Below are 19537 nucleotides of genomic sequence, written 5' to 3'. Positions count from 1 at the left end.
TAATTTCAATATTCTTTTACGTTTCAACTGTTTGTTTATTTTTCAACAAAATCTGTACATAATATTTTAAAATAAACAAAATCTATATTTACATAAAAAAAAAGTTTTTTCAAGTTAATTATTCTTATTTAATTATTCTCTTTTTCTTTTAAAATGGTTATGGCAAAAATAAAATAATAATCTGCGATCTCGAGACTTCATGTTGTAGCAGTGACGTCATCGGCTACGACGTAGCTACTGCTCATTTTGACACAAATTGTGTTTTTGATCACCAGTGTATTTGATTTACCAGTATTATGATGGGTATCTTATGTTTAGGATTTCCGGTTGTTTTTTAGCTTGTCGATCAGTCAGTAACTTCTATAGATAAAAAAAAATAGTATTGGATAATTGGTTTTTGTAAAACTACAGATTAAATACGTCGATTAAAAATATAATCACTTAAAAAAAGATGCTGTTTTACACTTTACGTGCTACTGCTGTCAGCCCTCAAAGTATGAATGAAAATGATATAACGTAGGAAATGCAACCCATCCTCCCGTTTGCATGTGAATAAATTGGAGCTATTGCTATCGCGAGCTCTCTTTCAATTGGTATATAGCTGTCGCAGGAGTGCACACAGATAAATTTGTTTTGTTGCAATTTACTAACACGTGCAGAGGTAACAAACACATTCTAACATCCATGATGTCCTGGTGACTAGGGACTATGAATATTTTTTATCGTTTGATGCGGAACCATCTGATATTTTTGGAAATAAAGCGCCGCGCCTTACTTGTGCCTATGCTACTGATAACTGTAATAAACATCGGCAAAATATCGGTTTATAAATGTGTTTATAATCGGTTTATCTATACTAATATTATAAAGAGGAAAACTTTGTTTGTTTGTTTGTTTGGTTGTAATGAATAGGCTCAAAAACTACTGGACCGTTTTAAAAAATTCTTTCACCATTCGAAAGCTACATTATCCACGAGTAACATAGGCTATATTTTATCCCGGTACGGGCAGTAGTTACCACGGGACGCAGGTGAAACCGCGGGAAAACGGCTAGTCATATATATAATCATAATCGGTTTATCAGATCGGTTTATCGTAAAACATCATGTACATGCATACTCATGAACATGAACAGAATTTTTAAATCTTTGTTTCTTTATCAATTTTATTTTACGATGGGATAGGATGCCCATTAGAAAGTTACACCAAGAAAGTTCTCAGAGTATTTTAATGCTTCCTACAGTCTCGAAAAACATGATTTTACTATTGCGATTCAAGATAAGGTGTCCTGCTCAATCAATAGAATGATTTCGCTTACTGCGAGAAAAAACTTCATTGTTTAGCTGCATTAAAAATACACATGATGAGTTCAAAACATTAAGGTAATTTTATCTATACTATTATTATAAAGAGGAAAACTTTGTTTGTTTGGTTGTAATGGATAAACTCAAAAACTACTGGACCGATTTTAAATATTCTTTCACCATTAGAAAGCTATATTATCGTCGAGTAACATAGGTAGTATATATATATATATATATATAATATAATAGTATATATATATATAGTTCGGCCATTCAGAGAATGCGTTCCTGACACGTCGCGATTGAACTGACGACGTAACTACATTCATTGATTATTGATATAATAATGTTGTTTTAATGCTCCTCAATTGTTAAAACGGTAAACAACCAGCAAAAATATTTTTATCGTAACTGCAACGCCATTGCAAAGTTACGTCGTCAGTTCAATCGCGACGTGTCAGGAACGCATTCTCTGAATGGCCGAACTATAATAAAACATATAATTATGGTACTAGAGTAAAATAAAGTATTTTTACATGTCCGTACTGAGTGAAAAGACCACGCTCTAGGCTATCTAAGCTGCAATGGATAAACTAAATATGTATAAATCAATAGCTGCGACTTAAAATACTAGGAGAATATAAATTAAGAGGCGGTGCACCTAGCATACGTCACAGCATCCATATCATAGGTACCTGTATATCGGTGCATCCCGATCGTTATTTATAGAGTTCAATGCTAGGAGAACATAGGTCATAGCAGGTCACTCATTACTACTACTGTGACGTAAGTAGGTTTCACTTTCTATGAAATTCACGTCACGTGGCAGGGGTCATCACCCTACAGAATTATAGGTACACTCCACACTACAAATCACATTTTCCTCTTGTGCTTAACTTAACACTAACTGATGGCATACCTTAAAGAGACTAGTCTCACCTCATAAAATCCACAAAAACAGGTTCTTTGTCCAACATCATCTTTTTGTACTCCGTACCTAGAACCTCTTCAGTTATGTCATACATGGCTTTGTTAAACCAGTCCTTATCCTTTTCATGAGTGAAACGGTCGGAGAAGACTCTCGAAAATTCATGTTTCCATAAAAGCATTAAGCATTTTTCCGACTCAATCACAGTTGGCAGAGTTCCTACCATTCCTTGCCAAACCCTTGATAGATCTCGCAAAGAAAATACGTAGTGGAATTTCGCTGGAGTTGGTAATAAGTTAGCTCTAGTCCTCGCCCAGAGTTCCCTCGTCAAAGGTATAACTTTTTTAATGAGTTGTCTCACTTCGGAAGCAAAGCCTCGTTTAGCGTTGTAGTGTCCCTCTCCGATGACTTTGAAGATTTTGTCTATAGAATCGTTGTTGGGAAGAGGACAATTAAAAATGGAGAACTGGCGTTTCAATCGAGCTGGAATGTCGTTTCTACCACCACCTGTAAAAATGATTTAATTAGTTGTTTGATATGCTAGTATAAGAACATAGAATGAATGATCTGATCTTATTGTACATACCAGGTTGACCCATGGCGGCAAGAAACAATATATCAATGACAGTAGTAAAGTCACCAGGTTTCTCAAGACTGTAGAACCCGTTCATACCCATGGTTTGCCTTACTATTTCATTTGTGATCTGATCCCCCCACTCGTTAATCTGTGGTAAATTAATATCGTCAATGAACACTAACATTTTCTTTCCACCTGGAGGCCCAAATGTCATACCGCTGCGTTTCTCCACGTAACTTTCTATGGTTTTTTGGAACTGGTATGGGCTCGTGGCTGAAGAGAAATTGAACGATCGTCCTATGAACTGTTCTGGATTACAGTTCTTCATGTATGCTTTCATCATCACCGTTTTAGCTGATCCTTGCTCGCCCAGTAATAGAACTGCTTTGCCTTGTTTGGCAATACAATGGATCAAGTAATTGATTCGTACGTTGTCGACAATCGGTACCAAAATGCTTGCGTAATCCGGTGTGGCGGTGTCAGGATATTGATAGTGCATCATCAAGTCGTCCCACAGCTCCCACTTGCCGGGATGTTTCACAAAGAAGTCAAAAACTATACAGGGTTTATTGTTCGGATGTTTCGGGAAGTCTAGCATATCACTAAACTTTTTCCTCAAATATGTATCAAATCGTTTTCTATCTTCGGTTTCCAGTAAAGAGCCAAACCCCCATACAAGACTAAATACGTAGACTTTATGAAGGTGTTCAGGTGTAAACAGTATGATTTCTTCACCTTTATCTTTTTCCTCTTCATCATCATCACCATTTAGAGACTTATTGCCTGAAGGGTCCTCTGTTTCTATTACTTGTGGAGGCACCAGTCCTTCTAGCAAGTTCAGCATTTGTGCAATAATATTACTTTGTAGGACGCGCATACTGAAAGAAAGATTTTGTGTGCACCATGTGTAAGTGACTGGAAAGGTTTCTTCGAAGAGTGGAGTGTAAACTTCATTTTCACGTGGTGAACGTGTTTTGAGCCAAGCACGTAGCACTGAAAACAAGGAAAATAAATTGAGTAAATAAAAAACATTACAAGAAAACGTCACATCTATAAAAAAAATACCTGGGTCCCAAGTCAATCCTGAGGAGCTCATGTAAACCATCCCATTTCTAGATACAGTAGCTGGTGATGCGTTATCAATATTTTCCGGTTCAAATATAATCTTGGAAGTTGGAGACATTGTGAGACGATCACCATTGGCCAAGGTCAAAGTTTTGTTGTCATCTAGTACGGAGTTCAAGTTCTCGATCCATATGCTGTCTACTGGTCCATCTAAGACGAGCCAAATGTGCTCGCCTGTTCTTATTTTGAGAGTTTTACGCCAAAGAGCCGAGAATATTCCATCAGTCCAGTCATTGGTGGCGACGTCTAATCGGCCGAACATCTGAGCTGCTGTAATTGCCTTGGGATTCATTCGCATTTCCCTGTTAACAAAAATATTGTGAGAGTTAGTATAGCTAAGTTCAGTGGCAATGATGACATAATATACCATTATTGACAATGGAAGTGTCATCAAATCCGTGGACATTGATTTCTTAAGAGTATCAACCATGGTTTTGGTGTTTTTCTCTTCCTTGTGATACTTGGATTTACAATTCATACTAAAGGTATAGTTTTAAAAATGTCTACAATGTTTAGTGTTTAATAATTGGTAAAGAATTTCAGTTCATTTATTCTGTAGGTTCTAGTAAATAAGGTAGACCGAAAGTAACATTCGCTGACCGGTCACTCGTTCCGTGTAAGTGTTATGCACATGTGCGTCAAGTTGTATGTTGGTGTGTGAATAAGTGAAAGTAAATTACAGGAGTACTTCGTGAAATATATGAATTCCTAGTAAAAAGCATGCATGGAATGCATTTTCATTCTGTTCTTAGCCAGCGCTTTTGCATCCTACGCTTTCCTTTTAGCTTTGATATACTTAAGTGATGTAGCTTTTTGATTTTTAGATTATTTTATACGAATTTAACTACTATCTATCAAATCTTACTCCATCCTAACTTTCAAAGTATAATTTTGGAGAATGACAAGAAATTGATAAATTAATAATTTATCAATTTAGTTTATGAAATCTTTATTATTCTTTTCTTCAAAGTATGTTGGCTGAAAATAGCTTCCAATACTACCTACTAAAATCGTTGCCAATCGAACTTCAGCCATGCCTCTAAAGCCACGTTAAAGTTGCAGACTACCTAAATTAAAAGCTATATTTGTAACTATACGTATGATTCATTGCGCACCATGGATGAACTAGAATGCGCAAAGGACGATGAGACACGAGGAGACCAGAAAACTCAAGGAGTTCATTGAAACAAACCTCTCTCCTGTAAAAGTACCTATGTACAACTCAGTTGCACACATGCATTTTGTGTTTCGACTGATAGTCAGAAGCACACATTTCTATCCAAACCACGTGCACTCTTCTGAAATGCGCCTGCGTGGAATGTTTTATGGGAATTCAGTTCACTAGGAAACTATAAGATAAAGAGAATAACTGCATACATAAGTACTTATAATACTCTTATAACAGGCTTTCATAATGAAACCCTAATTCGTAATCTTAGATCAAAAACTCAAAAACTGAACTTATGGGAAGTCTCACTAGTTATCACACTAATCACGCTGTAGTTTTGCAAATATATTTGCGACTTTCTCATGGTCTACGCGAGTTCCCTGGAATACATCGTCGACAGCGATAACGGCAAAGACGGCACCTCGTGGTTCCAAAAAAATCTCTAATGTGATCCACTATTAAGTGTTTGGCATAATCCACGTCATATTACGTAAAATAATTTTTAAACTTAATTGATCATTTCAAAGTATGTTGCCTGAAAATAGCTTCCCATACTACCGACTAAAACTGTTGCCAATCAAACTTCAACCTTCTCGAAGCCACGTTAAAAGTTGCTTGTATTCTAGCAAAATTGCAACGAACTATAACTAACTATAGGCATGACGCGCGAAGGAGGATGAGACACAAGGAGACCAGAAAGCTCAAAGAGTTCATTGAAACAAACCTATTTCTAGTAATAGTACATTTATACAACACAGTTATTGCACACATGCATTTTCTGTTTTCATTGAAACTCAGGACCACACATTTCTATCCGAACCACGTGCACTTTTCTGATTAACGACTGCGTAGTATGTTACATGAGAATTCAGTTCACCAGGAAACTATAAATGATAAAGAGAAAGCGTATCAAATACATACAATACTCATAAATCTCCTATAATAATGAAACCCTTATTTATTATCTTTTTAGCTTTCCACCCGCGGTTTCAGCTGCCTCCCGAGAAAACTGCTTTTGTATCCGGATGGTGACAAAAACTGAGTGAGTTGAGTAATATGAGTTATAAAATTAGTAACTAACACTTATGACATAACACAATTGAACTTACGGGGGGAGTTTCTCTAATTATCACATTAATCACGCTGTAGCTTTATAAATACATTCTTTCTCATAGTCTTCGCGAGTTCTCTGGAATTTACCGACGTCAATGGCAAAGACGGTTTCTCGTGATTCCAAAAAATCTCTAATGTGATCGACTGTGCTTTTTGGAAATATCCAAGTCGTAAATTCTTGACAGATGATCTCGACTCTCGCTCCCAATTTATCCTCACTAATTACGTCCCCCGACATCCATGGACCAAACAAAAATGGATTTCATAAAACAGAGAAGCATAGATTGAATAAACACATGCATAGCAAAATATTTTATGGAACTAATTTATTATTTATTTTGGGCAGCATTATTTTTACCCACGACGGAACGGAGCAGGTATATGCGTTTAGGGGGAGAGATGTGCGTTTGTGTGTTTGTGAGTTTGTGTGTTTGAGTGTGCGTTTGTGCAAAGTAATCCCCTCCTATCTTCTAAACTAATTATCTGATTTTGATACGGTTTTCAATAAAGGGTTTGTGTTCGATGAGTTCATGTTCTAAGACAGGTGTCATGGCTATAGCTTACTAGGGGGCGCCACAATTTTAGTGCAAAACAGTAAACTAATGTTCCCACCTACCTTCTAAACTAATGATCCGATTTTGATGCGGTTTTCTATAACGGTTTTGTGTTCGATGAGTTCATGTTCTTAGATAGGTGTCATGGCTATAACTCACTAGGGGCGCCACAATATTAGTGCCAAACAATGTTGCAATATAATCAAAACGTCTGATTACAATTCTGTTTTCATCAGCAATGTGTACGTGCTTAATGCATGTTCCCAAATAATAAAAATTACGCATATAACTCACTAGAGTTAGACTATAAATAATTTCAACTTGAACAACAACGACCGTTATTAGTTTTTTTTTTTTCTATTAAAGTTATTAAGTTCATGCTCTTCAAGCAATTACGATTGCCTTGGTATGTTTTTTAAATAATAAATGTTTAAAATGACCTTGAATTTTCATTTCACTAATTAATTAGACAAATTTTTAACATTACCCAGTCAGAGTTGGGTAGACCTAGGTGAGCATGGGTAAACCCCGAATTAAAATTTATTTTACTTATTATTCGGACTTTACCCAAGAAGCTTGGGTAATACTAAGTCAACCCGGGTAAACCTAGGTTTACTCCACCTTCTAGCATTACCCGTAACATATCTATCTAGTAAGGCTTAACTAACTAAACTTCCCTGTCCCATGGGTCATATGTAAAACACACCGATTGTTTAACTACTACTGTTTAATGGTGTCTGTCTGCATCGTGGACAGTGAAGTTGTTAAATAGTGGTTCAGCTTGGTGCTCAGTGCGCGTGCGTGAAATGTGAATTCAGCCGGGAGTGCGATTGAAACACTAGGAGACCATGAGCTGCTGGAGTGTTACTCTTAATATTCGAAATATGAAGTTATAACGTAATAAAAAACTATTTGACTATGAACAAACTTCAGCCATATTATGATACCCATAAGGTAGAAATCATATCATTAATTTATTTATTAACAAAAATAGTGTTCATGTCGATTTTCCTGTCCCTTTCTATAGGTATATTTTGTTGAAAAATTATCATAGTTCGTCACATGAATCTATTGAAAACTAAAGTTCAGTAAATAAAGTACCACTAATAGTAAATATGTCAAATTCGAGTAATATTTTGCATTCAAACAACAACTCCTTTTGATAATAGTATTAACCACTGAGTAAAAAAAATACACCTTCGAAGTTACTAATAATTTCGTAATAAAATAAAGTTTTGTCATAGTTCCTTACTTGTGTGGGTTTTCGGTTTCAGTGAGAGCACTCATGAGGGTCTGGATGCAGGTCGTCTTGCCGGCTCCCGGCGGCCCCAGCGTCATAATACCGTGACGCACTCGCTGAGTTTCATACAACTAAAAAAAAACATGCAATTATATTTAGTCATTTTAATTATTAATTACCTACAATAGAAATTGAAACTAGAATTATTTTTGTCTATAGATGTTCAAGGATTTATTCATTAATAAGAGTGAGGTGAGAAATTACATCATGAAAAGGTCAGACGAAAAATCAAACCCCTTTTTTTCTGATTCAATGATTCAGATAATGTTGAACCACAAATCATCACATACCTTAGCGACCGAAATTACATAGTTACTGCTATACATTTTAATAGAATCATTACCTGGATGATCTTTAACAACCAAGGTGGATGGCTGATTAGGCCAAGTAAATCAACTTGTTTCTTTATAGCCTCCTCTAAATCCGTGTAGGTTGTCTTCTCTAAAGCCTGGTTTGGGAACAAGTCTGCAACCAGCGAAATGAAGAGAGGTTCATCCTCATCAATTAATTTAGACAGATTCATGTCTCGAAGAACTCTCATAACTATGGTACTTTCATTGTCTTTGCTGTTCACTCGTTTTACTGCGCCAAGAGTACGAAGCACGGATAAGATGTTGCGAAGACCGAAGTCGTAATGGACCTGAAGTCAATAAAAAAAAAAATTAAACCCTAACACTACAGAGCATAAAACAAAGTCGCTTTTTCTCTCCCTTCATCCCTATGTTGTACGCTTAAATCTTCAAAACCACGCAACCAATTTTCATGCTGGTTTTTGTTTATCAGAAAGAGTGTTTCAAGGGGAAGGTTTATTTGTATAATACATGAAAAATATAGTAGAGAAACACTCATAATTTTAGAAGTTACCGAAGCGAAGCGAGGGCGGGCCACTAGTAAATAAAATAAAACACAGTAGCAAAGGATGTAGGATATCGTTCTGTAGATAAATAAATAGTATATAGCTACAAAATATAGGTACACATAGTAATATAAGCGTTTCAGTTACTAGGATATTATGAGTTTCACAGAGGTAGCGCGTGCTCTTGACCTTTGAGGTCATGAGAGAGATGTTAAACAACATGAGTAAAACGACGCATGATCAATGGATGCATGGTCCCTTTTTCGCATTGAGGGTCTCACTTCAACGTGTCAAGGTGCAATAACATCACATATCATGATGTGTGTTAGGTCTTGAACTTCTACAGTAAAACCGTTTTAGAAACCCACCTGCTTCGTCAATTGCTCCTCACATAGTTTGTAAAGAGTGTAGAACTTCCTGGCCAATGTAATATTTTCTAGAAAGCCACAAGACGCAAGTTTCACTCTTATGATGATCTGTCTATCAGGCACCATCATGGCTACCGTTCGGAATTGGATCTTCAAGTTTTCTGGTAACTCTTTACGACCGGCATATCCTGGGTTCTGTTGAGAAAACAATCCCATTGCTGCATTAGACTCCGGAAACAAGGATTTAGGGACATATTTATTACGTACAACTCAAAGTATAGAACAAAAACTGTAAGAAATAAGTGCGATGTATTACTACTAAATAAATTAAACAAGACTATCACTACTACGTGCACCTCACTGCATAACATCCATATTGCACTCAACATGCTATCATGCCCCACTTAATAAAAAATTAAAGCTTGTCAAAGCTGAAATAATGCGCTTTAGCGAATTTACGGTTCGCGGCGCACTTCAAATTATAAATAAAAACGCGGTAGTGGGCGCGTCATTTCAGCAAGAGCCATACACCATTAACTTTTTGGTGCAAGATATATTAGTTGTTAAAAAGTCATTAAAAATCACGCTTTAATAAATAAATGCTCAAATAAAACAAAATCCGGCTTCATAATTAAAACTCGAAACCTAACCGTCGTCATAGTTCATCACAAGACTTTTTGAAACAAGTCCAAACGATCAATTTTGCAGTACTGTATTATTGTATTTTCATTAAAACAACATTCATATGTACGGCTGCCAATAGGCATGACTGAATAAAAATAATTGGTCCGACTTTTTCTTTTTCTTCACTTTTTTAACCCTGCCGTAACGCCTATTTTCATGACTTGAAATCGATTAAATTAGTTACTTACCCATTATATTCTTATATTCCATTACATAGTCACATACAGGTCGATCTAATAAAAGCGTGTTAATAAAAGAACAGCATTACCATAGTAATAAATATTCCGAATTCGGGGCACATTTCAGAGACATCGCCATCAGTGAAGACAAAGCTTTTCTTCTTTTCCTTCTTAGCGGCCAGCACGACGGCGACTTGTTGAGCAGCAACCGACAGTACCGGCAACTCTATGCGGTTGAACTCGTCGAAACACCCCCACGAACCTGATTGAGCTAAGCCTTTGTATATTCGGCCTAAACCCCTGAAAATTTAATTTGTTGCTTTTGGATTTATGGTGATATTTTTGCTATATATCATGTTCTCATTTAAATCTTAGTAACATCATTCACGGTGGATGGGCTTAAGAAGTGTAATCAGTTTAATAAACTCAAACCAATTTTTTAAGAACAACACAACACGCTAGAATATGTAATTTCGTATCATATTCCCTTGTATTCCCTAAAGATAAATTTTGTCTCATCGTCTTACTAGCCTTTTCCCACCTAACTATGCTCAGGTCGGCCTTCTAACTGGACGCAGCTGATTACCAGTGTCAAAAAATCATACGAAAACGAAACTTTAAAGTTCGTCTAAAACCATCAATTGTGTGCTTCTAATTTTACTTCCTCTTCTTTACTCTCGACTGATAAATTGGTGATTGGTCTGAGCACCGGCTATCAGCCGAGTGACGATGAGATCACGAGATCCCCCAACTGTGCTCTCCAAGTGTGTAGAGGTATGCACACATTCATAATAATGATGTATGGGTATGGCTCGTTGATTTGGCATCTGTGCGTTTGTACGCAGACCAAGGTATAAGTAAAGTGCATAGGACTATAAAATCTAGATGTTCATATGTTTTTAATGTCAGCCAAAAATATGGGGTTTGTTTGTAGGTTCTGAGACATCCGATTGGACAAATAAGTTTGCAACTTTAACAATGGTTATTTTTTTACTAAAGGAATAATTCCATTTTTACCAACCCTAATCATTTTACGGTTTAATTGGGCTTCTACACGGACGGCGCTCATTAAATTGAGTGCTAGCCATTCCGCGCTTGTTTCATGCTTCTGCCCGTACCTACCCAAAATAAAATATAGCCCATATTCAGCGCAGGTATTTAGCTACCTAATAGTGAAATAATTATTCGAATCGGTTCAATGGTTCCGGTGATTATCGGATTCAAACAAATTAATCTTTCCTCTTATATATGTAGTAATACAGACAGATATAGATGAGTACCTGTAGTCCATCTGATCGGAGCAGTTGAAGACGACGACGTATTTAGCCAGAGTCTTGCCCATGTCTTTGACGGTCTCAGTCTTGCCTGTGCCAGCGGGGCCGCATGGAGCGCCGCCCATACTCATTGCTAGCGCTTGAGCGAGGGTAATGTAGCATCTGAAACATATGAGCGAGAGTCAAAATAAAGTTGAGTATGTTAATGTGTCCTGCTGCAGGCTCGACCGACACTGAAAGTGGCACTGGTAACCGAAAAACTATTTGGCAACAGTCTGTCATGGTATGGGCACGGATGCGGAGGAATGACGACCATGTTGCGAGAAGGTGATGAGCATATAGGAATTAACATTCATATGTAGATGAATATATAGGAATGCGACGACAAAAGCAACGATGGATTGATTGTGTGAAAGTTGTCATGTTACGTGTGAGACGTAGGCTGATGATGTGTAATTGAAATTTACGTAGTGTAATTGTAATATATAAGAACCTACGTGTAATTTAATGAAAAACATATTTTTTTTTGTAAATGAAGGAAAACATTCTTAATGACAGTTTCAATTCTCATAAAATAGTCATCGTCCTGACATAAATAAACGACGACATAAGCAACGTCCTGATAAACAAATTCTTCATTAAATCAAATGTGTCAGTTAAATATTTACATAATCATAAAACTAGATTACCGAGTGATTTCGATAGGTGTCTGAAATCGAAAGAACCATTATATTATACCTTTTTATAAAAATAAAGCAAAATAAATCTTTAACGAATGTAAACAAACCTGTCAGTAAGAGGCGTGATCACGAGCCTATCGGTACAGCCCAAGTATTCGTTCTGGTAAGTAAAGGTGACGTCGGTGACAGAGATCCACGTCTTGTCAGCATCTTCCTTGAAATAGAACCTGCACTGCTTCAGCCACTCGAAATCATTCGCCGAACGGACGTTGAGACGACACTGGAAGATTACACATTACTTTCGTGAAAATATGCTTATGATATATTTGAGGTATAAGCAGACATGGCCAAAGTAAAAATACTTATATATTTTTTTTACAGTTAAATCCATCAAAACGTTGTCTAGAAGGCTTGTTTTTGCTCGACTTACATATGTATAAGATCAATAGGCTTGGCTTGGTTGTTATATATCGACTGCAAGCAAGCAATACCTCCTATCTGACTCCGGGTGGATTTTAAAGGGGAACAATAAAACTTAATAAAATCCTTATTCCGAGGAAGGTATAATGAGATACTGAAAATCCAAGTTTTCTTTTTCTAAGCATAGTACTGTTACAGCCTTTTTATCGTCCCACTGCTGGGCTGCGGCCTCCTCTCACACGGAGAAGGATTGAGCATTAATCACCACGCTTGCTCAATGCGGGTTGGTGACTTCAGACTATACATATAGTCCAGGTTTCCTCGAGATGTTTTCCTTCACCTTTTTATCAGCCATTGGCGTCTAAGATATACTTAGAAAGTACATACAAACTTAGAAAAGTTGCATTGGTACTTGCCTGACCTGGAATCGAACCCGTGCCCTCATACTTGAGAGGTTGGTTCTTTACCCACTAGGCTACCACGACTATCAATATATCAATATATCTATAGTTCGGCCATTCAGAGAATGCGTTCCTGACACGTCGCGATTGAACTGACGACGTAACTACATTCATTGATTATTGATATAATAATGTTGTTTTAATGCTCCTCAATTGTTAAAACGGTAAACAACCAGCAAAAATATTTTTATCGTAACTGCAACGCCATTGCAAAGTTACGTCGTCAGTTCAATCGCGACGTGTCAGGAACGCATTCTCTGAATGGCCGAACTATAAGCATAGTATTGATTAATAAAGTTTTTTGTTTTTATTTTGAATCTAAAGGTAGTTTATGGTAGATACAAGTTTTTTGGTTTTTTGAAACAAAAATGTCAGATAGGAGGTATTGCTTGCTTGCAGTCGATATATTGTTTTATCATAATGGTACCTAATAAAGTACATTCTTTACATAACAATTTCACATCAATTAGCAACATTATCACTGCTTAGTATTAAACTCGCTTTAACTAACTAATTGATTCAAATACATCAATCAATAAACAATAATAACCCAGTTACGTTAAAAGTAGCCACAAGACATCTCAAAGCCTTGAATCAGATCAATACCGACCTGTCGAAATACCAGAACAGCAGAGATTCAAGAGTGCATTCGCTGTGACGTGTTCCATGCATATCCATAACAAGTAAATGCCTTTGAGTCTTAGATCGTTATTTATAGAAGGATTCACAAGGGGAACATGATCACGAGGATACATCCTAGTAAAGATAGTTTCACTTTCAATGACCCTACAGAAAACCCACGTTAATGTACTTACCAGCATATCGAAAATGTCTCTTTGATGGACATGAATGGTAATGAGCGTTTCAAATTTAATTCTTTCTATCTTCAATAAGTTTCTCGTAGTCTGATCGATCAAGGTGTTCAGTAACTCCAGAAACTTGTTATTGGTTTCCATCATTATCTTCTTGTCTTGACGAGCTTGCATCAGAGCCAGCTCGGCGTCTCTCGTCCATATTATTTGAATGCCCAACAGACCAATCTGTTGAAATAACATTTGATTAGTTTGTAAACATTTATGGATTAAAGATGACAGGAGAGGAAGCCTTTTTGACAGTATAATGTGCCTGACCAACATGAGTTTTCAAGTTGTAAATTTTGCCCGCCTGTGGGGTAGGAAAACATAGATAACATATATAACACTTTATACGTAACTTTTTTTTCAAATTTCCGATATATGAAAATGAAATAATAATTGAATTAATTAAGAAAAACGCGTTCTTACCTGTGCCGGCATTTTATCCAGGAACAACAGAAGATTGAAAGCGGGATCATTAATAACGGCCACTGCGTTCCTAATGATGGCGTGCAAGCTGCCCTGTGCAGACTGTAACAGCGATGTCAGCCATGTCTCTACGGAACCCTCAGCTCGCACCGGACGCTCCAGCTTTATCTCCTCGCCTTCTGATGACACTATTGCAATCATCTTGTTGTATTCTGAAAATGTTATTGTTTCGTTTCAAACTGTCGTTAAACCACACAGGTCGTTAAGAGTTTTAGGATAGTGACGAATGACTGGATTGTAATCATGTGTATGAAAAAGATATGATGTACAGTTAGACTATTAAGTACTATATCATCTAAAAAAAAACGTAACGAACGGAACCTTAAGGCTGCGTTCAAACTGACTGCCAGCCGCCAAATGTCAGCATGTTACTGAAAAAGTGAATATGTATGGAAATACAATAAACTGCTTAACGTTCGCTCACATTCGACGGCTGACATTCAGTTTGTTTTGAACAAAGCCTAAACTCAAAGTGAAATTTATTATAAGTAAGTATTAAGTAAATTATCTACTTACCGATATCATGGAACTTGACGTATCTAATATTATCAAAAATAGACAGCAAATGGTTCTGTATGGTATGCGAGTCTGATGCCTGGCCCAAAATTTCTAATAAGGCCGGGTCTGACACAAAGAAGAATCGCGGGAACATGGTTCTTTTCCTTTCTAGATAGCCACTGAGACTCTTTTGGCATAATTCAAGTTGTTCTTGAAGATGTGGGAGCAATTGTCTGAGAAGATCATCCCCTACACAGCAGGAAACCACACCAGGAGTTTCATGAGCCCTTTGCATAATTTTCTGCCAGGATTTGTCGATTTTAGAGAACCTCTTAGCTTCCTTGGGCAGTTGTTTGGCGATATCACCACCGACGAATACGGCTTCGAGATAAACCCACATGTTTTGTACAAGAAGCCACCTTTCTAGGATCTCGTTCGTACTTTGAAGATCGTACAGCCATTGCTGAATTTGTTTTCTGAATGGTGCGTTGTAGCTGCAGAATAGAAAAAATACTTTGTTGCATTGATATGATTTTGTTGAACTTCTGGAGTTGTAATGACTGACGAGCCATTGACCTTTGTAAGGCTGTTTTTATTTTTGCTGAAAGCACTCACGGTGCAATTGTACCATTATACATCCAAAACAAATGAAATTAATATGGTAGGTAAGTAACTGTTATAATATGAATGTCTAATTTAACACAAAAATGACGTTAATGGATTGACTACACGAACGAACTCGTGAATCAATGTGTGCAACGCACTCAACGTCACTGCAGTACAATCACTTACATCCTGCGGTTTATGATATCCTAGTACAAAATAGATCAGAGGTTATCTATGCGTATGGATAGATGTATGAATACATGAATACATGAATACATACACACAATACACATAAATGACAACACCTAACTTCACATCATATGAAACTTGATACTTCAAAATGTGTAACAAATAACTTGAACATATAAACCTACAAATAATTATATAGCATTGAAAAACTCATCATAAGTAAGAATTATGTAAATATTTCAATTAAATAAAATGTTGAATAAAAGGCAGCAGGTCTGAATCAGAGGCAGCCTAAGCTCTAGCCTGACTTTAAGAAGGAATCTGCGGAACGGGAGGCGGAGATTTCGACTCCCTTCCCTGGCCGCAGAAGGCGCACCGAGCGCAGGAAAAGGGAGGCCAACGCCCTTTTCCGCCCCCCATGAATGGGTCCAGGAGGGACGAGGAGCTTGGGGAAGTTCCCGCCCCTACTCAATGGACCCGAGGCGGTGGGGCGCGTGTGTCAGCTCGTGCCCCTGAGGCGATGCACGAGGTGGGTGAACACCTCACTACCCCGGGCAAGAGATGAGGCCCGAGCGAAGGTCAGCACTAGTGTGGGGCTACAGAAGAATTTGGATTCCCGCGGACCCGCGCCCACGTGCAAGGGGGACACTTAGCCGGTAAGAGTCCGACACACTCCTCCGCCTCTCCCCAGGCGGAGGAAGTCCATGAGGACTTCCCCCAACCCCAAAAAAAAAGGTTCTTCTTCTATGATGTGTCAAGTTCTCGTATATATCAAAAAGGTGCAGAAAACTTTGCTTGTACGATGTAGGATATTTTTTTTTCTTCTCTATTATTTTAAAGACACGACACCAAGGGTTATTGGGTCGCCTGGGTAACTGGGTTGAGGAGGTCAGATAGTCAGTCGCTCCTTGTAGAATACTGGTACTCAGCTGCATCCGGTTACGCTGGAAGCTGACCAAAAAATAGCTGGGAGAAGGTTCGGGAGATGATGCTAATCCTAAAATTCTTAAAATATTTGATCACTATGTACTTCTAAATTCAATAGCTTTATTATTCAAAAACATAGCGTAACGTATAAAATGCCGTTACCGATTAGAAAGCAGGGATCCCAATATCATGAGGCTGTCTTCAAGCTGGCCTATAGTCTCAGCAGTGGTGTCGCCCCTCAGTAGAAGTTCACCACGATTGTTGAACGTCTGGAAAGTCAGCTCGTGGACGGACCACTCATTTGTGACACCGCGCAATTTACCTTCTATATCCTTTTCTTTCATCGCTGATATACAAATATCCTGCAAGCAAAAAATAACTGATAAATGTGTAAACACGTGCATATTAACGCAGTGGTGACAGAGAAAGCTTTAAAAATTGAATAAATAGATCGGGTTTGATTCCAGGTCAGGCAAGTACCAATACAACTTTTCTAAGTTTTGTATGTACTTTCCAAGTATGTCCGTCTTGAACACCAATGACTGTGTTTCGGAGGGCACAGGTACGACGGTATAAATAACGTGCTCTTATTAGGACCGGTTTTATTCTAATTATATTTTAAAATTAATTTAAATCACCTAATGAAACCGGATTATTTTATGTATTAGTATCTGATTAAGGGCTGATTTTTCAATCGCCAGATAACTTTTATCTGATAGATATTTTATCTCGAAAATATGCTCAACGTTTTGACAGCTTTTGTATCGGCTCTTAGAAAGAAATAACTACCAAACCCCATCGCTAGTGTAGCGAGTTACCAAAACGCAAAATATTGCGTTATGAATCCGCAACTGGTTGAATCCGCATAAGTACTAGGTGAACATAAGAAAAGAGAGCTTACATCTCGTTTCCAAGAGGGTTACAAATTTAAAGTTCGGAAAATATCCACTAGCTGTCGCTGGAGCTGTTTGGTACACTAGATGTAGCAGCTCTTTGGGTTTAACTAGCTATTGCCAAAGCATTTTAATGTGCTTAAGAATTTATGCTCAGTGGAGGAGAACTCATGAAACATATTAGTTGTTATCAATGCAGGACCTTAGAAAAAATATAAATACCATTTTTTTTGTACTAAATAAAAGAATCATCTCAACCAAAATTAATACTACACTATGAGCACCGATTTTCTGAACTCCACCCAGGAACTATTACTACAAAATACTCTACAACGTTTGATTAGAAAATTGTGCGTTGCTTTTCTATCTATACTTATTGCCCGAATACAGTGAAGAACACCCGCCGCCATCGTCGTTCAGTATCCGCATCTTCTTGAATCCGCACATGTACTAGGAGAACATGAAGCCTAACAATTAATAACGATATCATAAGAAAGTAGAAGTAGTAAGTAAAGTAGAAGTTATTTAAATGTCCAATATATCAATACCTACTGATATTTTAATCTTCCAAAAATAACGTTAAATTATTTAAATACCGAGAATAAGATTCTACAACTAGATGACAATCAACTTCTTCCACAACCTAAAAAAATCATAAATTCACAATAGGGACTTCGATAACCACCTAAAACTTATTCTTAAAATTTCATTGCATAAAATAAATTAAGTTAAATATTTACACTATTACATTAATTATTTTTACAGTTAAAATTAATACAACTATTCTAGTAAAAAACCTACATAATTATCCTACCTAAACTACTACATATTTACAAAAAAAAGGACCTAAGTTTTTAGTCACACGTAATAAATCGGTATAGGATAGGACTATTTTTCCACGATGGAATCTTTCTATTTTTCTTTATTAAGAATTTTAATTGATGTCATGAAATTAAAACATATGATAACGAAAATTAGTAATTTATAAAGCACTATCTACTGACACTATCTTAAACTTTGTTGTCACTGCGGATTCCGCATGTTCGATACGGGACCATTCAATAACCGCACAAGTACTAGGACAGCAAGGGTTGTAGGAACTATCTTTATCATCTTAACATAGTGGGCATTTTACTAGCTTGTTTTAAGTAAATACAGAGAAAAAAAAATACCAGGTAAAATCATTAACAATTGTTTATCCTGGATCTCTTTATTAATCATAGAATTCTAGTGTATAAAATTCAGGACATGGTTTTTAGAAGATAGTTAACACGCAAATGACACATTCCAGTCCAATCATTCATAATTTGTTTTCAGAGGCCAAAAATATATCAACATTATTTAGCCTCATTATGCCGGCAGGTACCTAACTTTTGTATACTTAGTATACGTTGGCAACGTTGGGCGGTTTTTATGCTTTCCCGCCCCACTTTCACACTGGTGTGCTCTGTCCCCTTGTAATTTCCTCTCACACATGTACGCTCTGTTTCAGCGAGCACGTTCAGTGCTCCCGTTCCGTAGACATTCTTGTTGTTCTGCTAGCCTGGTTGCCTATGTGCAATAACAACTTGTTACGAACAATAAAGGCGCACTGAGCAATTTTAGTCAACTTCACAACACGCTGAAAGTCTAGTTTTAACAATTTTGGGTGAAGAGGATTTTAGTTTTTTTTTTTTTTTGTATTACGAAACTATTAAACCGATTACAATTTTTTTTTCACTGTTGAAAGCTACACGCTAACTGAGTAATTATACCCAGGCTATATTTTATCCGGGTACGGCAGTAGTTCCCAAGGAACGTGACGATGAAGCCGTGGGAAAACGGCAAGTAGAACATACCTAATACGGAATTCAGAGACTAGGGTTTTTTAAACGAATAAAGTCAAAAGAAAAGCCCTAGATACTCAAGGCCTATAAGACGAATTTGATTAAAGTTCCGGTAGGTAATACGGGACCGTTCACATTTTTCTTACTTTCCACTTATGCGGATAGTGACAACTACGCTTGTCACTGAAAAGCTAAAAATAAAAATCTTTTTACAAAAAAAATAAAACCGACGCCCAAGAACTATATTTAGGTGCATCGGCCTAA

The 19537-nt window shown here is 37.1% G+C and overlaps 1 protein-coding gene across 1 annotated transcript in view; it reads right to left on the bottom strand.

Moving 5' to 3' along the window:
* LOC124645392 (dynein axonemal heavy chain 5) overlaps window positions 1-19537 on the bottom strand; it is a 74382-nt gene that overhangs the window by 9669 nt on the left and 45176 nt on the right. Inside the window, exons 25-37 of the mRNA XM_047185193.1 lie at window positions 16717-16916; window positions 14851-15326; window positions 14275-14486; window positions 13807-14031; window positions 12218-12390; window positions 11437-11592; window positions 10246-10456; window positions 9294-9488; window positions 8413-8709; window positions 8022-8140; window positions 3875-4236; window positions 2819-3802; window positions 2244-2739 (exon numbers count right to left, since the gene is read on the bottom strand). Of these exons, the coding sequence (XP_047041149.1) occupies window positions 2244-2739; window positions 2819-3802; window positions 3875-4236; window positions 8022-8140; window positions 8413-8709; window positions 9294-9488; window positions 10246-10456; window positions 11437-11592; window positions 12218-12390; window positions 13807-14031; window positions 14275-14486; window positions 14851-15326; window positions 16717-16916 (4106 nt within the window). The remainder of the gene's footprint in view (window positions 1-2243; window positions 2740-2818; window positions 3803-3874; window positions 4237-8021; window positions 8141-8412; window positions 8710-9293; window positions 9489-10245; window positions 10457-11436; window positions 11593-12217; window positions 12391-13806; window positions 14032-14274; window positions 14487-14850; window positions 15327-16716; window positions 16917-19537) is intronic.

This window comes from Helicoverpa zea, chromosome 31, assembly GCF_022581195.2.
Source record: "Helicoverpa zea isolate HzStark_Cry1AcR chromosome 31, ilHelZeax1.1, whole genome shotgun sequence".
Classification (NCBI taxonomy): domain Eukaryota; kingdom Metazoa; phylum Arthropoda; class Insecta; order Lepidoptera; family Noctuidae; genus Helicoverpa; species Helicoverpa zea.
This window is presented reverse-complemented; position numbering and strand designations above follow the sequence as displayed.